Genomic DNA, 17,543 nt, shown 5'->3' on the forward strand with positions numbered 1-17,543 from the left:
TTAAAAAGCTTCTCAAGCCTTTTATATTTCCTCTGGCTTCATTTCTAAATGCTTCACTGGCACTGAAAAGAGCTAACTTGGTGCTTTCTCCACCTCGACCACTGGAGCTCCAGTGCCAGCCTTAGCATCAGTTATTTGTTTCCACCACCACCAGCACTGGCTCTGCCGTCAACAACCACTGTTCCCAACCTCTAATTGTAACGAAACACCTTGATTATTTATTAAATGGTTTTATTAAAACAAACTAAAAACTACAGAATAAAAAAAGCAAGAACAACTCCACCAAGGTTTTATTTATTTTCATTTAAACAAACTGACTTGCACAGCGAAACAGCTTCCAGCTACACTCCAAAAATGTGTTCATAGTTATATAAAAACACCAGCAGCATTGAATACATTCTGTAAAGATGGTAAAAACCCTATGATGCAGTCATACAGCAAATGTGTTCAGCAGGCACAAATCCTTGATAGATTACACTTTATAAAAAAATACAAAAAGCAAGTCCTAAACTTGAAAATTCCCACTTCAAGTTTTAATCAGATGTTCCTCAGTTAGCCACAGATAAAAAATATTCATATGTACAAATCAGAAGGATGAAATAATAGATCAGCTTTAAAAAAAAACACAAGTGTACCCCTGTGAAAAGTAGTATTATATAACCACTTTTTAAAAAGGAAGACCCTGGAAGTTACAAGTACAAACACTCCCATCGCACACACGCGCACACACAAACACCTTCCATTACCTTAAATATTGCACACAACCTTTTTCCTTTTTATTCCAGTTATTTCTGCCAAAATCTGAAAACTTAATTTCTCTTTGGGTGCAACTTTCACATCCTAACATGTACCTGGTGCCATTAAACTAGGAGGTTAAATCCTAACAAGCCGCCTGCAGTTAATGAAACCCATGTTTAAACTACAGTACGTTAAAACCCACGACAGACGTTCCTACTGCCCTGGTGAGGACATGTGTTTAGAAAGAAGAGCAAAGAAACAGATGTAAAAGGCCACTTTTTTTTTTTTTAGGGGGGGGGACACAATTGATTTATCTGCAGTTTGGTGTTTGAGTACCATCACTGCAAGAGATGAGTGCAATCAGAGCGGAAAAAAGCCTGAGACAACCCCACTGAGACGGAGAAAGTTCAGGCTCGTTGTTACGTCTCTAGCTGTTGTCTGATGAGGGAAACTTTGACCTCGGAGTCCAGCACACCCTGCAGTTCCACCCCTGAGTCCTGGTCCTCCTGGTCCTTGTATTCGTCTCTGTATTCAGCCGCCTCCTCCACTCCTCTCCCTTTGCTAATGTAGCTAGCTCTGTGGCGGCTCCGTCTCCTCGGCAGACACATGAGGCCTCTGAGGTGCACGTGACCGAGCGTGACATCCAAGATGTAGTAGAGAGACCAAAAGAGCGCGAAACATCCGAGCAAAAGTAGGAACTAGATGGGAAGAGGGGAGGAAAAAGAGGAGGAGAAACATTACTACAGTAGGAGCACTTAAAACTCAAAGAACAGCTAAAAAAAGGAAGCAAATGTTCCTAGAACGTATTTTTTGCCCTCTGGTTGATTAATTACCAAGCAATTAAAGCTATACCATTTTTCTCAAGAAGACGAATCAGGCATAAGGGTATAGGTGGAAAAAGCTTGGACCAATGTAGCCAAACAGGCTGTTTGCAGCCTAAAAGTGCTGCATCTGGAGATGAAGGGCAGGAAAACTAAAGAAGGGGAGAGAGTGAAGACATTTCTACAGTCAACAAATAAAGCCTGTTCTTTATAAGAGTTTAATTGTTTCCTCACTGACCTAAAAACTGGATTAATTGTTATCAAACAGCTCAAAAGGACATGTCCAGATTGTTCTAAGAATCAGGGTGAAGAGCTGCTTTAGAATCACTGACATTCATTATTTAATGGAAAGTCCTGATCCGAATCCAGGTATCGGATCAGGGGTCTGACTGCGGTTTTTATAAAATGATATGTGTGGGGAGTCACTGACAACACTCGGCTCCTGAAACCTGTTGTAGGTTTGCCGTCATGTCAGCCGCATCCCCATTTGGCCGCATTTGCATGGCTAATTTCTAACAATCGCAGTCGTTTATGTGTGCATGGCTTACAGAACCGTTTTATACTTCATAGACAATATTTTTTTAATGAATTTGTTATTTTCTGCTTAGACTGAGCTTTTTGTACAATGTCATTCACAGCGACACAAAACATTAGTCTTCAATTTTCCTAATGATGCAAGCAAAATGCTAAGTCTCTGAACCAGGAGAACAAATTTAACCACATTATCAAGGAGTCATATGAAAAGAAAAAATAAACATGATAACGGTAGCCTAGCATTAAAGCAAATATGTCTTCTGAGAACAGCAGGACATGAGTTTATTGAAGACTGTAACTGTAGCTATGCATATTTTAGTCTGAACATCAAATGTCTTAACACTGTGCTGGAGATCTGTTTGTGTCTCCAATACTGTTCCTACACATTTCTTGTGAAAAATTCCATATTTTCCACACTTGACTTTCCAGAGTTCTCAATCCTTTGTGTTCACTTAAAAATACAAAATGCTAAAGTTCACTATAACTCTATGGCAATGTTTCTAGAGCAGACAGGCTTTAAATACATTATCTGGAAAAAAAACAAGAAACTGAGTGGAAGGAAGGAAGGAAGGAAGGAAGGTGGACCAAAGGAAGGAAAAAAAGGAGGGACACGGAAGGATGGAAGGTAGGAAACGAGAGAAAAGAAGGTAGAACAGGAGGAATTCAAGGTAGAAGGATGCAAAACAGGAAGGAGAACACGAGGCAGGCAGGAAGGAAGGAAAGAAGGAAGGATGGACCAGTTAAGAAAAGAGAACACGACAAAGGACACAAAAAAGGAAGGAGACGGGAGGAAAATGTTTAGACATGAGAGGTAAAATATAAAGGAAACAAGGAGACAAGGAAGGAAACATTTTTTGACACCAAGAGAGGGAAGAAGGAAGTCAGGAAGTACAAATATTTTTCCATACTCTTATATGCTTTTTTCCTACTTTTCCAGACCTGAACAAATAGTAAAATTAAGTTCCATAGTTTTCCATATGTATACCAAAACTGGACATCACTTTTTTATACGGCAAAAAGACTGGCTTTCTAAAGAGACTTCTATTGCAAACTGATAGATTTGGCACCATCTTCAGAAACAAGTCAGAGACATTATTATCCTTCGGTAGGAGTAAGAATATGAGACTGAAAGCTGCATTTACCTTCAGGTTCTTGGAGGTGAAGGGGCTGACGATCTCTGGAGGGATATCTAAGCCTGGAGGACAGGGCAGAGAGAAGCTGCTTTCCAGATGTTTGCCACTCATAGCCTCCTCCACCAGCCTGCAGACCAGTGAACGGAAACATCCTTCAGTCAGGTCAGCGGACCACCATATTCACTGCATCCCAGTTTAGACACTAATGGCAAACTTGCAGGAAAGTTTGTGTATTTTATCCTAAAGTTGGCCATCTGCTATAACAAGAACTTACTTTTGTCTCTCCTTCACTTCACTGTAAGTCATAGATGAACCGTACAGTGTGAGCTTCCAATGCTTCAGCACTCCCACAGCGGCGCACTGATCGATAGATAAATCCTCTGCAGAAACAGAGAGACGGGTCATGGAGAACTAAGGAACCTGGATTCATAAGCAGCCATAGAAAACCTAAACCGACTGTACATTAAAGAGACCAGAAGCGTGTGTGTGAGTGTGTGTGTGTGAGACCCAGCCTTCTTACTGCGGTCAGAAATCCTGAGGGTGTACTGGCCTTCAGCTTTCTCCCCCCAGCAGCGCACAGTGGAGAAAGTCCAGTCCTGATAACCTGAAGGATCTCTATGGGGAAACAAAAATCCACACCTTTATATTCTCCTTCACCTGCTGACAAGAGTTCCATATTTTAAATAAGTACAAAGAAAGACGATACCTGTCGATGGCCCTGCGAGCCCCGATGACGGATCTCAGGCCATTGGGACATGACAGCACGATCTCCAAGTTCCCACGGCAGGGGTGGGTTATTGTCACGGTAACGGCCACATGCTCCAGCGTTTGCATCCCAGATGGTTTGAGGTCAGCTGCAGAGACTAGAGGACACAACAGCATGATTAATGTGAGAGATGAAGTTGGCATGTTTTAGACCATTCTGGGGTTCAGGGCACAGCACTTTATTTAAAAATACATGTGCTGTAGTATTCACACTACTAGAATTTTGCTACATTTGGTAACGTCAATGAGTTTTATTAGGATTTTCTTCTGATAGAAACTAACGTACTTGTGAAGGCAAAGGAAAATGATACATGGCTTTCTACAATAAAAATCTGAAAAGTGTGGTGTGCATAATTAATAAAAATCCACTACTAAACGCACTACTTTGTGTTGATCTATCAGGTAAAACCCCAATAAAAATATAGTTATGACAAGATGTGAATATGTTCACGGCATATAATTACACCCTACCTGCAGATACCCAATTTTACAAGAATAAAAAGTATAAGAAATACAGTACATACTCTTAGTTAAATAACCTAATTAGACACATTAGACTTAAAGCACATATTTTATTTGGTCATGTCAGTCTTATTTTACTACACTTTTTACCAGTGCAATTGAAACATCTGTTACTCTCTGATGATGAGACAGAGACAAGCGGCCCATTTCACTCCGGATTGCTCCTCCTCAGTGTCTGCCTCTGAAGCTGTTATCAGTAAGTCCTCTGACCTCAGTCCATCCGCTCAGAGCGAGTGCCTAGTGATCTCCCGTTATTTCAATCTGCCTGATTACTATTGAGCCGGAGTGTGTCCGCACCATGGAGGGACACACACACCCTTGGGGCAGGGAAAGACGCAAAGGGACTGAAGGAGGAGGAGAGTTAAACTGAGGTGTAGAAGGAGAGAGAATAGGGCAGGAGATGTTGAATGATTAGCTCATTAGCTAGTCTCCCTCTTTGTGATAAATGAACTAGATGGTAAAGCAGCGACGATCTAAACTCAAAAGATTCAAAATGATACTCCACGCATGTTTACCTAAAATCTCCTGGTATTTCAACTAGTTCGTCACAAAACATAGCAATGTTCCCTTTCAACTGGAGAAGAAACAGGCCCACTGCAGGACGGATCCTCCACCCTTGAGGTGTCTCTTCACGTATTCACCTTTTAGGAGCAGGTGGTAATTGGTAGTTAGGTTTAGGGGTAGGGTCAGGGTTAGGCCATAGAAATGGTTGAAAATGAATGGAAATCAAGGAAGTCAATGAATCAACGCAAGGTCCTCACAACATATAGTATAGTATATACATACCATGCATGTAAACTTTATGCACTTTGTGCATTCTTTTCTTGCTAGATGCCGAAGAGAGTTTTTAAACTATCTTCTCTAAATCTAATCAAAAACCAACTAGCATGTAGAACGGAGTCTACTGGTGGTTATGGAGATGACCTAGAGTTGCCACTTTTTGCTGCAGAGCTTTAGAGATATTTCTTAACATTCCTCTTTTTCACATTCCTTCTGTTTGAAATTAAATATTTTGGTTTTTAGTATCGTATTTCTGTGAGTTTCCTGTAATCTAATTCCAGCAGCAGCTCTTGGCCGGCATTAGACTCAACTCCAGATGGCGTAAGCCTTTCTCTAAACCACCCAAAGGCAAGTTTTTCACAGTGGGGGCAGAAAATATGACCAGCCTAAATAAGACCACATCAGCCAGTGAGAAAAAGAACACATAGAAGCTACAACAAACACTGACCCGCATCAAAAGCAGATCTAAACATTATGTTACAAAGAGCTCTGCAGGGAATTTGATCACATCAGACGGACGGTGGGTTTCCAGAAGAACATGAGGGCTGAAATGAGTGGACGTGAATTCATTTGTTTTAGACAGTACTTCCTGACATTCTTTTTGAATCTGCTCTGTGAAAACCAGCAGCTTTGCCGAGTTCATGAAATCATTGTTGCATGAGACCAAATGTACACAAACCCGCCTGTTGTCGTGTGTTTAACTGCAATATGGTGATGAAAGAAGGAAGATAAGGTTTGAGGGAGAAGAGGATATGAGACGAAGAAGAAGGAAATGTTTGTACTTCAATGACATCATCTCCGCAAGTTCTTGTGAAAAAAGTGTTACAAGGATTACATGCAGAGGTTTCTGAATATGAGAGATTCCAAGTGGAAAGAATTGAGGGAAGAAGAGGATCTACAGAGGTAAGATTTAAAAATGCAGAGGGAGATTTGGGGAGAAAATCAAAAAGGAAGAAAATGGAAAAGGAAAAAAAAAAAAGAATCAGAGAAGCAAAACTCACAAACAACTGAACATTACCTAATAAGGACAAGCAGCCTGAGCACCAGGCATGCAGGGAGGGAGGGATGGTTCTGTTATGGAGTGCAATGTGTAAACTTGACAAGCAACTGTCCTCCACATAGCTGAGGCAGCGAAAGAGAAAGACGGGAAAAAAATAAAACCAGTACCATTCCAGGTACGGACCAGAACGTCCGAATGAGTCAAAATGGACGTATCCTCCTTTATTACAGAGCTCTGATAGGACACGAGGAAAGGCACCAATTCCCACACCTGAGAGACAACAGAGAAATAATGAGGCTGAATTCATAGTTTGAACAAATGACTGTGAAAATGTTTGAAAAAAGGCCATTTCCTGTATGCATGTACCTTGGCGGCATTAACAAGTCTCCATGCATTGAGCAGACCAAAGCCATGCTGGTGGCTGTGATGAAAACCTGCTCCGTTGACTCCCCAGTCAGCAGTGGTGTCACACTGTTACACACAGAGAAAACTCCACCTTTATGGTCCAACATTCTTGTCTTAAAAAAAAAAAAAAAACAACTAGATGCAGACATGTAGATAGAAAATTCTGCTACCACTGGACAGAAGCAGACAACCACCTACACAAGGACAAGAAATCTGTTATTCAAAATAAATGTAGGAATTTTAAAACATCAAAACTTTTCTTGTAATAATAAAATCTGTCTCTGGATGTTTTATCTAGTTGTTGTCACCATGTGACCTCTACTGATATGAGATATTATTATGGATATCATTGTGGGCCCAGATAAGAAGGCGAGGGCTTTAAGTTCAACATGTGTCTGTTCGATTCTCTTATTTTGAAGTAGGAAAGGAAGCAGTTCTTTAAGTAACCTTGTTATTTTCACAGTCAGCTAATAAAGACTGCTTGTGTGGCCAGCTTGGCTACACCTGAATCCTCCATAACTTTTTAGTCTTTTATCCATTTTCCACCTTAGAAGTAGACAAATATAAAACCGCAATATATGGACAAGTTAAATCTTGACTGGAAAATTGTACACCGTTTACAGATTCTTTAACACACAGTTTGTGAAAAATGGCTAGCATTTCCGCTATTTTTAAATTAGGGGCGCCGCCCTTCTTAAAAAGTCAGAGGATTTTATTAACTTCTATAAGTCATTTAAAGTTACCGTTAAAACAACCTTTACTAGGGTGCCAGAGAAAGCCTAGGAGTCAGCAGAGTTCCTTGCAGCTGTAGCAGAGTCGCTCTGTGTCCCACCCACCCCCACCTGTTTCACGCTAGCAGTAGCTCCTACATGTGTCTGGTTCACAAGTCTAAAGTCATGGCAGGTGACCTGAAGGAGTGCCATTGATGGCTGTTACTAAGGTAATGCTTTTATTTGAAAGTTCAGCTGCATCGTTTGAGGCGTGAGCAGCAGGCGTGGTAAAATCTTTCTGAACAAACTGATTAGTAAACCCTTGTCATGACTGCATGAAACAGCTGATTCTCCTTTTAAACAGCCAACATTCACCCATGTTCTCTGGCTTACTGTCCATCTATCAATATATTGATCAATAAAGCTCATAGACAGCATTGTAATCATCAATTATTTTATCAGTTTGGCAGAAGCAGTGTAATAATTGTTGAAAATTGTAGACAAGAAAAACAGGCAGTTTATGAGGGGAAAGCTGCCCAGGGTGTTGAACAATATGATTCCAGGGAGTGTTTGTGTCAGTGCCTGACTACATCTGTAGTGGGAGCTTAAGAAACCAAGCAAGAAAACAATAAGAAAATAACTTCAGCGACAGTGAAGCCTCAGCAAATGAAATATAATTATCCTTGGTACCATCTAACATTTTTAATACCTTTAACAATGCTGGATTATTCAAACCAGACCCTTTGGAAGCAAACAAGACCCCTAAATGCTCTCTTGTAATTGTCTATTACAATGGTTTTACCTGGGTGGCAGTGAAGGTGATGATATGCTGGACGTCCCTCCAGGTCAGGCAGGGTCGCACCTGCAGCATGAGGGCCACCATTCCTGCTGCCAGGGGGGCTGCAGCAGATGTGCCAGTGTGGCCCTCTGTGCAGCCTGTCCCCTTTTGCAGTGACCAATCTGAGGTCACCTGCAGAGCAACAGAGTTGGTATATTTATTATACAATGATCTTTATTGGCCCACCTGTGTGTGCAGAAACAAGGAATTTTCCGACGCTCCCGTCTTACAGACATTTATTATAAATATATAAACTTCACATATAATAAGAATAAGGGTAAAGGAGCAGTATGTACATGTATGTACAGCCTATTTTGAGAGAGAGAGACAGACATCATTTTACTGCATCTTTGTCTGGCTGGTTCTTGGAAATAGTGCTCTGTAGCAACAACCACAAAGTCAGAAGGAAATTTGTTGTGGTTGAACCTGTTCTGTTTTGTGGATGAACGAAACCACACAGTGATGGATGAGCACAGGACAGACTGAATAATAGCAGTGTAGAAGATGAACAGCAGCTCCTGTGAGCGATTGTACTTCTTGAGTTGCCTACAGGAAGTAGTCTCTGCTGGGCCTTCTTCCGAACTGTGACAATGTGTGAGAACCAGCTCAGGTCCGGAGAAAGGGTGGTTCCTGAAAGCTGCAAGTCGTTCTTCAGCAGCAGGAGATGCTCCCCAGTCTCACCTGCAGCTGGTGGTGAGTCAGGACACCTGGTGATCCACTGACAGGTGGAGGCCAGCACTGTGAGCTAGGTGAAAGAGGTGTGATCTGCACCAATGATGCAACCTGGACAACATATAAGCACACGCAACCCCTTGAGAGCATAAAAAGGTCTAAAACCATGGATGTGGAGGGATTGGTGCATGAAGTGGCACCTACATCATCGCACCATCTTGATGACATAAGCTGACAGCAGGTGGTCAGAGTTCAGTGCTGTTTGTGTGGAGTTAGTAGGGTTGACTGGGGTGTGTGTGTGTGTGTGTGTGAGTGAGAGGGTGGAGGCCATATGGAGCTTGGTAATAAAAAGAAAAAAGAATGTGAACACTGTTGTAGCAATAAAAATAAAACTGTGGATCCCTTAAAATGTGCAAAGCTTTAATTGCATCAGCAAACACAAACCAAGATAACATCTAGTTAGATTTAATTACTCTGGGCTCTAATTGTAATGTCTGAGATATAGTAAACAAAGAAGAAAGGTTATTTGCAAGGCAATCTTGCCACATATGACCCATGATCACCATAAACGTTCTGTGTTTACATGTGATCCACATGGATGTGAAAACTGACCTCTGACCTTCACATTTCTGTGTAACCCTAAAACAAAAATCACGTTTTAAGGAAAGTATGGCGGCGGCCAGTTTGTGCAGGCACTACGTATGTGGATGTAATGCGGTCAGGGGCGATCGGTGGTTAGGTCCTGGCTAATCTCCACTTCCCACAAGTGATGACATCTTCTCAACAAATCCGGTTACCACGGTGACGCCCTCAAATGTCAACAAACAGATGTCAAGGGTTTCAGTGGACCTTAACTCCTGTCATCTTTAGTCAGTGTTTTCAGATGAAAGTAGTCACTGAATTTCCTGATGTGGAGGTTTTTTTTTTATACAACTGTTCCCATCATTTTAGAGCTCACGACCAACTGGTTCCTTTGGTTTACTGTGTATTAGGCTTGGGGTGCCATGACAATCTCACGGTATGTCGACTAAAAATACCACAGTTTCATGCCTTTTACACAAAAAATGTGAACAACAATAGCAGAAAAATCACCAGTTGAATTCCGAAAAAGCTGTCAAGAAAACTTTCCTATTTTTACAAATGTTAGTTTCTGTCATTTTTGGTTGTTCAGTGCGGCTATCTGCTTTGGTGCCCAGCCTGCAGCCAACTGACCAAAAAGCAAGTTAACTGTAGTTTTAAAACAGTCTCAACTTAATAATACATAATAATAACCATTATTAGTTGCACTTCCTGCACTCCAACACAATGATGGCCCCTGGTTTTGGGGACTGGAAACATTTCAGCCCAATATGTCTGTCTCGTAAGTGTAAAGGAATGTTTTCAGCCAGCTGGCCAGCAATGCATTGCAGCAAATAGAGGAGGGGCAGCTGTGTTCTCCATTCAGCTGTAGAAACCTTCAGTGACCCCGGCGCTTTGTCTGGCATTTCAGTAAAACTGTGTCAACATGTGGTCTGCATGACTAGAAAGGCACTAAATAAATTTGGTCAATTTACCACTCAGGTGTTTGATTCAGTAAGACTTACAATGCTCCTTGATGTGGCCCCCCCGCTGCTGAAAGTGACCGCCAGCATGGATGCACAATCCTCTGCATAGAACGGCTTCTTACCTTTCTCATCGACCGCTCCTGAAAGCACAAACAAAACACTGGAGTACGACTACCGTCCCTACTTATCCACACAGGGGGAGCTTGTGGAAACACACATCTCCACACTAATAACAACCCCTGCTTCTTACCTATTGTGATGGTGTAGATAGAGTTAGCATAGCCGTCATAGTTGCAGTTGTCATCATACTGACCACCGTTACCACTGGCAACCACAAAGATGCTCCCGAAGCCTCGTCGACCTGCAATCACCCCGTGCTGCAGCGCGGCCTGGTAAGAAAAACATTTTATAGAATGAAGATGATAATCAAAAATCTTTCCAGTTTAAGAGCAGGGGAAAACATCCATCCAGTGAAACCACTGCAGAATGTGATCCTCTTCTTATCTTCTCCAACACAAATCTGTTGCAGTCTGCTGCCACCTGCAGGAAGGACAGAGCTGCAAACAGTCTAACCTTGCCCAGGGGGTGAGGTCCATCCACAGTGTGCCCATCATCATCTGGTCCCCAACTACAACATGCAACAGTCTACATTAGCATCCTAGAAACACTTGAACATGAAACATAATGCTAAATGAGACAATTCAGGTGAGTTTCAGACTGGTATTTGTTATTTCTGTTACTTTAGACAATTTTCCAAAAGCAAGCTAAAGCTAAATCCATTAGGGGGTGTATTGTTACCTGCAGCTGTAGATGTCATTTATTTGGTAGTGCTTGTTAAAGGCTATGGCCTCTAAGCTGTCTGTCAGGGGCCCATCCAGGACTCTGATGCCTACACAAAAGCAAAAAAAGCATGGAAGAGATGTCAGATCACACGCATTTCCCTAAAAACTGGCATCTGTTAGTAAAAGGCTGATGGCTCAAAAACCTGCTGAACCTTAGAAAAATGTTAAATGAAATTCTGTCGGCTGTGCCGTACCTGCCACCTTGCTGCCGTAGGCCACCCCCACAGCACAGAAGCTGTTGTTGGGAACGGCTGCAATCTCCCCAGCACATCGAGTCCCATGATGGTTGTCACTGTGGAGGTCCGGGTGAGGCATCGGGTCTGGGTCATTGGAGTTCAGGTCATAACTGCCCTCTGGGCTCTTAGAGGGACACAAAAATACCTCATAAGGTCATCCAACCTTCACCATCTTTTTGTTTTCTTCCTATTTTGCATCTAACAGAACAAGTTTAACTAGAAAGGGGTTGGGTCTGTTCAGACTGGTACAGTATTTTGTAAGAAAATACGTACAAACGTCTTCACATTTAAACCACAGGGGATCAACACAAGCTAGACCATAATCCTCAAGTAGAAGGATAATCATTAGTGTTTCTTTACCATTCATCATTTCATTCTACTTTTACAAAATAAATCCCAGTAAAACCCACATTAGTTTGATTTATACCCTTTTAACTTTACTTAAAAAAAAAAGGTCTAAAAGGCACTAGAACCCCTCATATCTTTGCTGTCAGTTTTGAATTAAAATGCAGTATATCACGGCTTCGTCCTGTGTCTATGTTTCCTCGTGCCTTTCAGCCCTGTCTGCTGCAGCATGCACACAGTCTACATGCTGCGAAACCTCCCTCATGTTTCTTGTAGCTTGATTTGTCTTTTTGTTTTTTACTTTAATCCACTACAAAATGCACCCAGCTTTACTCACAACACAGGCTGCCAGATCAGCTATGAATATTAAATAGGTAGCTCCATTATGAAAATTTGTTCAATTCTGTTCCGAGCAACTTGTTTGGGTCGTTTAGTTTGTGTGTCACAACGCTCTGATTTTTAGCTAATGATAGCCTACGCTGCTGATAGGCGGATGTTGGGTTCAGTTGTCAGCTATGGAAGGAGACGGCGGGCCAAAAGAAGCGACAAAGTGTGGGATCCCTTTAAACTTGACAGAAAAGAAACAATGCAGGGCATGTACTGCAAAGGTCAATTAGCCATCCATAATAACATGCCCTCCATGCTGCGACACCTGAGGAAGAAAACATCTGCTGCAGCGGTGGACCTCCATCCCATCCTTGCGACTTAAAGTTATTATCAACTCATTCTTCAAAAGCAGACAGATGTATTTTACAGACAGAATATTTCCATAAACAACAGATGTCTGCAGAAGGAGAAAGAAAACTGAAAGTGAGGTTTGATAAATAAAAGCCACTGTTTATATAAATTTGCTGTTTTCCTTTTTAATAGTTAATATGTCATATTTTAACTCTTCTCTCAAGCATAACTTGGCACTTAAGTGCACTGCAAGGGATCTATTTTTTCTAGATAGCATTTTGCTTTTTGGTGTGAAAAAAACATCTCTAAAAATCCAGAATGCAACATGCAAGAGACACTTTATACACTTTCTTTCCTTGTAGCCATTTTGACTACAGAGGCAGCTAGGACTGTATTAATAAATCAAACAGGAAGAAGCTGAGCTTTTGACATGAACCTTTTGTTTTAGCTGCAGCTGCATCTTTTGCTACAAATGTTCAAGACATGCTGTTCTCGCTTTTTAAGCAGTACAAGGTGAATATTTTTTTTCAAACAAACAAAAAAAAAAAAGGAATTGAATTATTTGTTTACTTGTATTTTCTCTTTCATGTATTTGTATTACACAACAAATATCGTAAGTAGTTAAATGAGAAATCTGCAGAATGTGCCAATTTTTAACCGACTTCTCATCAGAAAAACCGATTACTAAAATAATCGTTAGCTGCAGCCCTAGACAAGAGCAGTGTGTTCTAGGCCTGGTATTCTTTTAAAACGGTTCAAACACAGAGATGTTATCAAACGTTTGACTTACATAGTTGAGCTGAATGTCCTGGTGGGTGTGCTGCACACCATCATCCACAACCACAACAGTGACCCCCTGACCAGTGATGTTGTGCTCCCACACTCCTGTGACATTGATATCCATGCCTCTGTTCAATTTATTATGCTGTAAAGGCAGGAAGAAAAACTCTGTTAATAAACTTATAAACAAATATAGCATGCTGTCAATAAAGGTTCAAAGGATGGTTGAGCAATAGTCCAGCAACAGATCTAGGATGACTAAAGGGCAGTTTACCTTCAAATGAACTTTGATGTTTTTACAGGCCGTAAACAAACTGGATGTCAGGCTTTAAACTTTTTTTTTCCAAGGTGAGTTCAAACAATGAATGAACATGAAACATCATACGGCAGCCGCTGCATTATCATTGCTAAACTATAAACAGAGATTTATTGGTTACCTGGGTAACCGTGACATAAAAGAAAGAGAGATTTCCCTTGGTGTGGCACAGGGGGTTAAGCACACGACCCATGTATGGAGACCTTAGTCCTCGCCAGAGGCTGTCGTGGGTTCGAATCCTGGCCTACCCTAACCCTAATTTACTGCATACCCTTTTATTTAGGTACTAGGTGCCTTTAGGCTGCTAGTGCCTAAATAAACTTTTGAAAACAGCTTTTTCTTATTCATTTGTATGATTTTAATGACATTTAACATCTATGCAGGTTTTGTGCATGTCAGGTAATTACATTCATGTGTATATAAATGTATTATCTACAGTGTGGAGAGTGACGCTGCTGCTTGTAGCTTCCAGTTTCTGGTGAGTTTGGGTGAAATGGTTAAAACTGGGACACGACTGTGTGTTCCAGCTGAACAATGGTCTGACGCACATATAAGAACAGGTTATGGAATGATGAGGCTGGCTCCTGGAAGGTGGACTATGTTTAAAAGCTGGGCCTCTGGAGGCTAAACTGAGTCTGAAGCTTGATGATGGCAACAAAACCCAGGCTAAAAAAATATCTATATAATATTTATAAACTCATTTGTGCAATTTTATTGCTAAATTTGATTTATTTTATCATTTAAAGTTAACTTGGGGAATATTTATTAAATAAATCAAATTTCATAAAAATAACTTGTTGCCCATTCAACAAACACCTTCAAGATGGGCCAGTTTCTTAAATCAACAGTTTAAAAAAAAATATATATATAAAAACACTGCAAAGTAAATGTATGTTCTGTGTACAAGACAAAACAGTCCATATATCCGTACTGAGCTGACATTGCATGGTGCTGATGTGGTGGGGATGTTTTAAAGCTCAGCGAGATGTTAACAGTAAATATTTCTGCTTCGTCTACCTACATGAGGCCTCTTAAATTAGCTTCAATCAGTTTGACCTAGCTGCTTTGAGCCAGCGCAGATTAAATCAGACAAAAGAAAATAAAAATACATCATATCCTTATTTGTCAGTCCTTCAAATGTTATTTTGTTCACATGTGTTTTATGTTCTTACCAGGTGCCACTGTTTGGGGTAGTTGGGGTCGTTGAAGGCCAATGACCTCTTTGAGCGACTGAGCACTCTCTCCTTGGAGAACCACAGCACATGAGGGTGTGTTGCTAGAACATCACCTGGTTGGATGCTCCGTCTCCAGATGCCTCCCAAAGATTCAATGTCAGGTTGTGTTGAGCAAAGCAAATAGTGGCCTTCCAGCTCTCCAATCTGGCCCTGGTTCTGCAGCCCTGCCTGCTCTGCTACCTGGAATGAAAAATTCTGATTTTTCCACTGAAGACAGTAAACTAAAAAAAAAAGTAAAACCTGAGTTTTATTACACCTTTCATATTACAAAAATAAATGGACAAATAGGTTGCAACAGCCAAAAACCTAAAACGTGATTAGAATTGAAAGAAAAACCTATTTGGTAGAAAAACAGCACCTTTTTAATTTTTTTCTAATTTAATTTCAACACCAAGAAAGATGAAACAAAACCGAATTTATTTTTCTGTATGTCAAAAACCCATATTGGAGCCAGAAACAACTCTGCCGTCACTGTGTTTGCATTCATTGTTACGCAGTCTTGCAGATTCTTTGTGTAATTTATTATTCACCCCTCCAGTATAAGGACCGGGGAAACACTGTATAATGGCGAACTGTGAAGAAGTGCACGGTACTGTAAGCTTGTCCTAAATTTACTGTAACAAATAATTCACTGGCACCATGTAAAGAAATGTACTGGCACCTCTTATGCAAACTGTTTTAAATTTGTAAATATAGAAAGAGACCTAAGTCACTATGTCTTTCAAATGTTACTGCATGAGAAAATAATTGTAGCAAATAAATGCAGCAGTACAATCTAAATAACTCTGAAAATGGTAAAAATCTAAGTGCGTACTATCAGAAAACAGAAAATATTTATATACTACTGTACCCTGTCAGCTATCACATCCAGGTGCACTGGGCCCTCTCTGTCATCCTCCTCTTGGTGATGCAGGCTGTGGTGGATCCGGACCGCCCAAGACTGACCAGGACCGCAGGATGGCCAACGTGAAGATAAAGAAGAGGTAGTTAAAGGGAGGGACGGAGCGACAGTTGGCAGAAGGGTAAGCAGCAACAAGGCTACAGAGGACACAAAGATGAGGAGGAGGAATGTGGGAAAATAGGGCGCTGCCATGGCAAGGAAGGATGACACAACTGGTCCGCCAGGCAAGCCCTCTTCATTTGAGCAGCAAGCTGGAGACAAGACAGGACAAAAGGGTTTTATTAGTGAGGACAATCTGAGAATGAGAGTCTGGTTGCTTGACATCAGCGTGCTACATTTAGAGGGAACCTCTCAAAATTCACAGCATCACTTTAAATGATTAGCAGATCTGTGGCTATCAACCAAACCTTCTGCAATCTCTCCAGAGAAAATACTTTTACCTGTGAATACAATGCCACCATATTAGTAGTAGCCGGAAAAAAACCGAAATATATTCAGTTTATCATAGCTCTGTGTTTATATTACAATGCAGACAGTGGAGACAAACTTCTTAGACTACTTTTTGCATATCTGCATTAAAACATTTTTATTTTATTTTAATGAGGCTTTAATCAGATGGTTTAAAGTAGGACCGCAATACCTAAACATTAGTGATAGCTCTTTTCACATGCCGGCGTTAGCTGTCACTTTAGTCAGTGTTTACTTCATTTTTAGCCTTTACGCTAGCTAGTTGGGCGACGTTTTTAATTAATTAACCTGTCTCCGAAACAACGTAGACATGTTACGTTTATATCGACATACCGAGTCACATTAAAACAGGAAAATACATTTTTTAAAACACACTACAACCGCATGCAGGACTCACGTTTCCCAGCACCGCAGTTGTTCTTTTAGCTGCATAAGCAAGCTAGCCTTGTCGTGCTAACGATTAACACTAAATGTTCCTTTACTAAACAGAGCCAAACATATGAATATCGGTGGCAGTTAACAGTAGAAACATAAGCATGTCTTACTTTTCCTATGAAAGAGCTCTATTTGAGGACGACAATTAATATTAAGAGTGTTTTCGCTGAGCTTGGCACTTCATTTCCGTAACCCGAGCCCTCGTTCATACGTAATACGTCATACAGACTGCGCAATTATCATCGTGGTCTTTGATTGGCCCAGAGCCACCACAGCTAATACTGTGATGAATCAAAGTGGGTGGGTTCATTCCTTAACTGTCAGCCGGGGGATGACCTGGGTAGAACTCATGACGAAGGGGGAGTTTTTTACTGTTGAATAAAGAGGAAACCGTTTTGCCGTCGGGAGTTTATGCAATTAACCGCTGACAACTTCAGCTACCAGTTGTGAAATATAAACGGCCAGAGATCACATCCTGGCTAATACACAACCTGGAATTCATCATATTCTTCACAATCTAATACAACGTTGCTATCTTGGCACCCAGACAGTTATAATTTAAGTCAGTTAACATTGCTAATAACCTCAGCTGGCAAACACAAGTGGAAAGTGTTTATATCAGGATCCAGCTGTTCTTTCTCCGTGGGCTCAGAGTGTTTGGTGTTTGTAAAGAGGTTATGTAGATTTTATTTTTCCTGAACCACTGACTCTGTATTAAGGTATGGCAGCATCTGGTGGGTTGGTAATTTAACAGTGAAAACAAGGCCTCAGATTTTCAGATTAGTCAAGACAGAAGGGAAGATTATGGCTACAACAGCTCCCCCTCAAGAATGTCTTAAACAGAT

The 17,543-nt window shown here is 41.0% G+C and overlaps 1 protein-coding gene across 3 annotated transcripts; it reads right to left on the bottom strand.

The window, feature by feature from the left end:
* Positions 1–278: 278 nt before the first annotated feature.
* On the bottom strand, positions 279–16,957 carry pcsk7 (proprotein convertase subtilisin/kexin type 7). 3 transcript variants are annotated; one of them, XM_047392506.1, is made up of 17 exons: positions 16,809–16,957; positions 15,745–16,046; positions 14,832–15,074; positions 13,354–13,488; positions 11,499–11,664; positions 11,261–11,351; positions 11,036–11,090; positions 10,713–10,851; positions 10,502–10,602; positions 8,211–8,378; positions 6,660–6,764; positions 6,461–6,563; positions 3,933–4,089; positions 3,747–3,841; positions 3,501–3,606; positions 3,236–3,353; positions 279–1,436 (listed from the first exon to the last, which is right to left on the bottom strand). In XM_047392506.1, exons 2-17 carry the CDS (start codon positions 15,985–15,987, stop codon positions 1,158–1,160), a joined length of 2,304 nt encoding a protein of 767 aa, XP_047248462.1. In that variant the 5' UTR covers positions 15,988–16,046; positions 16,809–16,957; the 3' UTR covers positions 279–1,157. The 3 variants fall into 3 exon arrangements, with proteins under 3 accessions (XP_047248462.1, XP_047248464.1, XP_047248463.1); XM_047392508.1 differs by lacking the exon at positions 16,809–16,957 and adding an exon at positions 16,661–16,785; XM_047392507.1 differs by lacking the exon at positions 16,809–16,957 and adding an exon at positions 16,236–16,276.
* Positions 16,958–17,543: the final 586 nt, after the last annotated feature.

This window comes from Girardinichthys multiradiatus, chromosome 18, assembly GCF_021462225.1.
Source record: "Girardinichthys multiradiatus isolate DD_20200921_A chromosome 18, DD_fGirMul_XY1, whole genome shotgun sequence".
Taxonomy (NCBI): Eukaryota; Metazoa; Chordata; class Actinopteri; order Cyprinodontiformes; family Goodeidae; genus Girardinichthys; species Girardinichthys multiradiatus.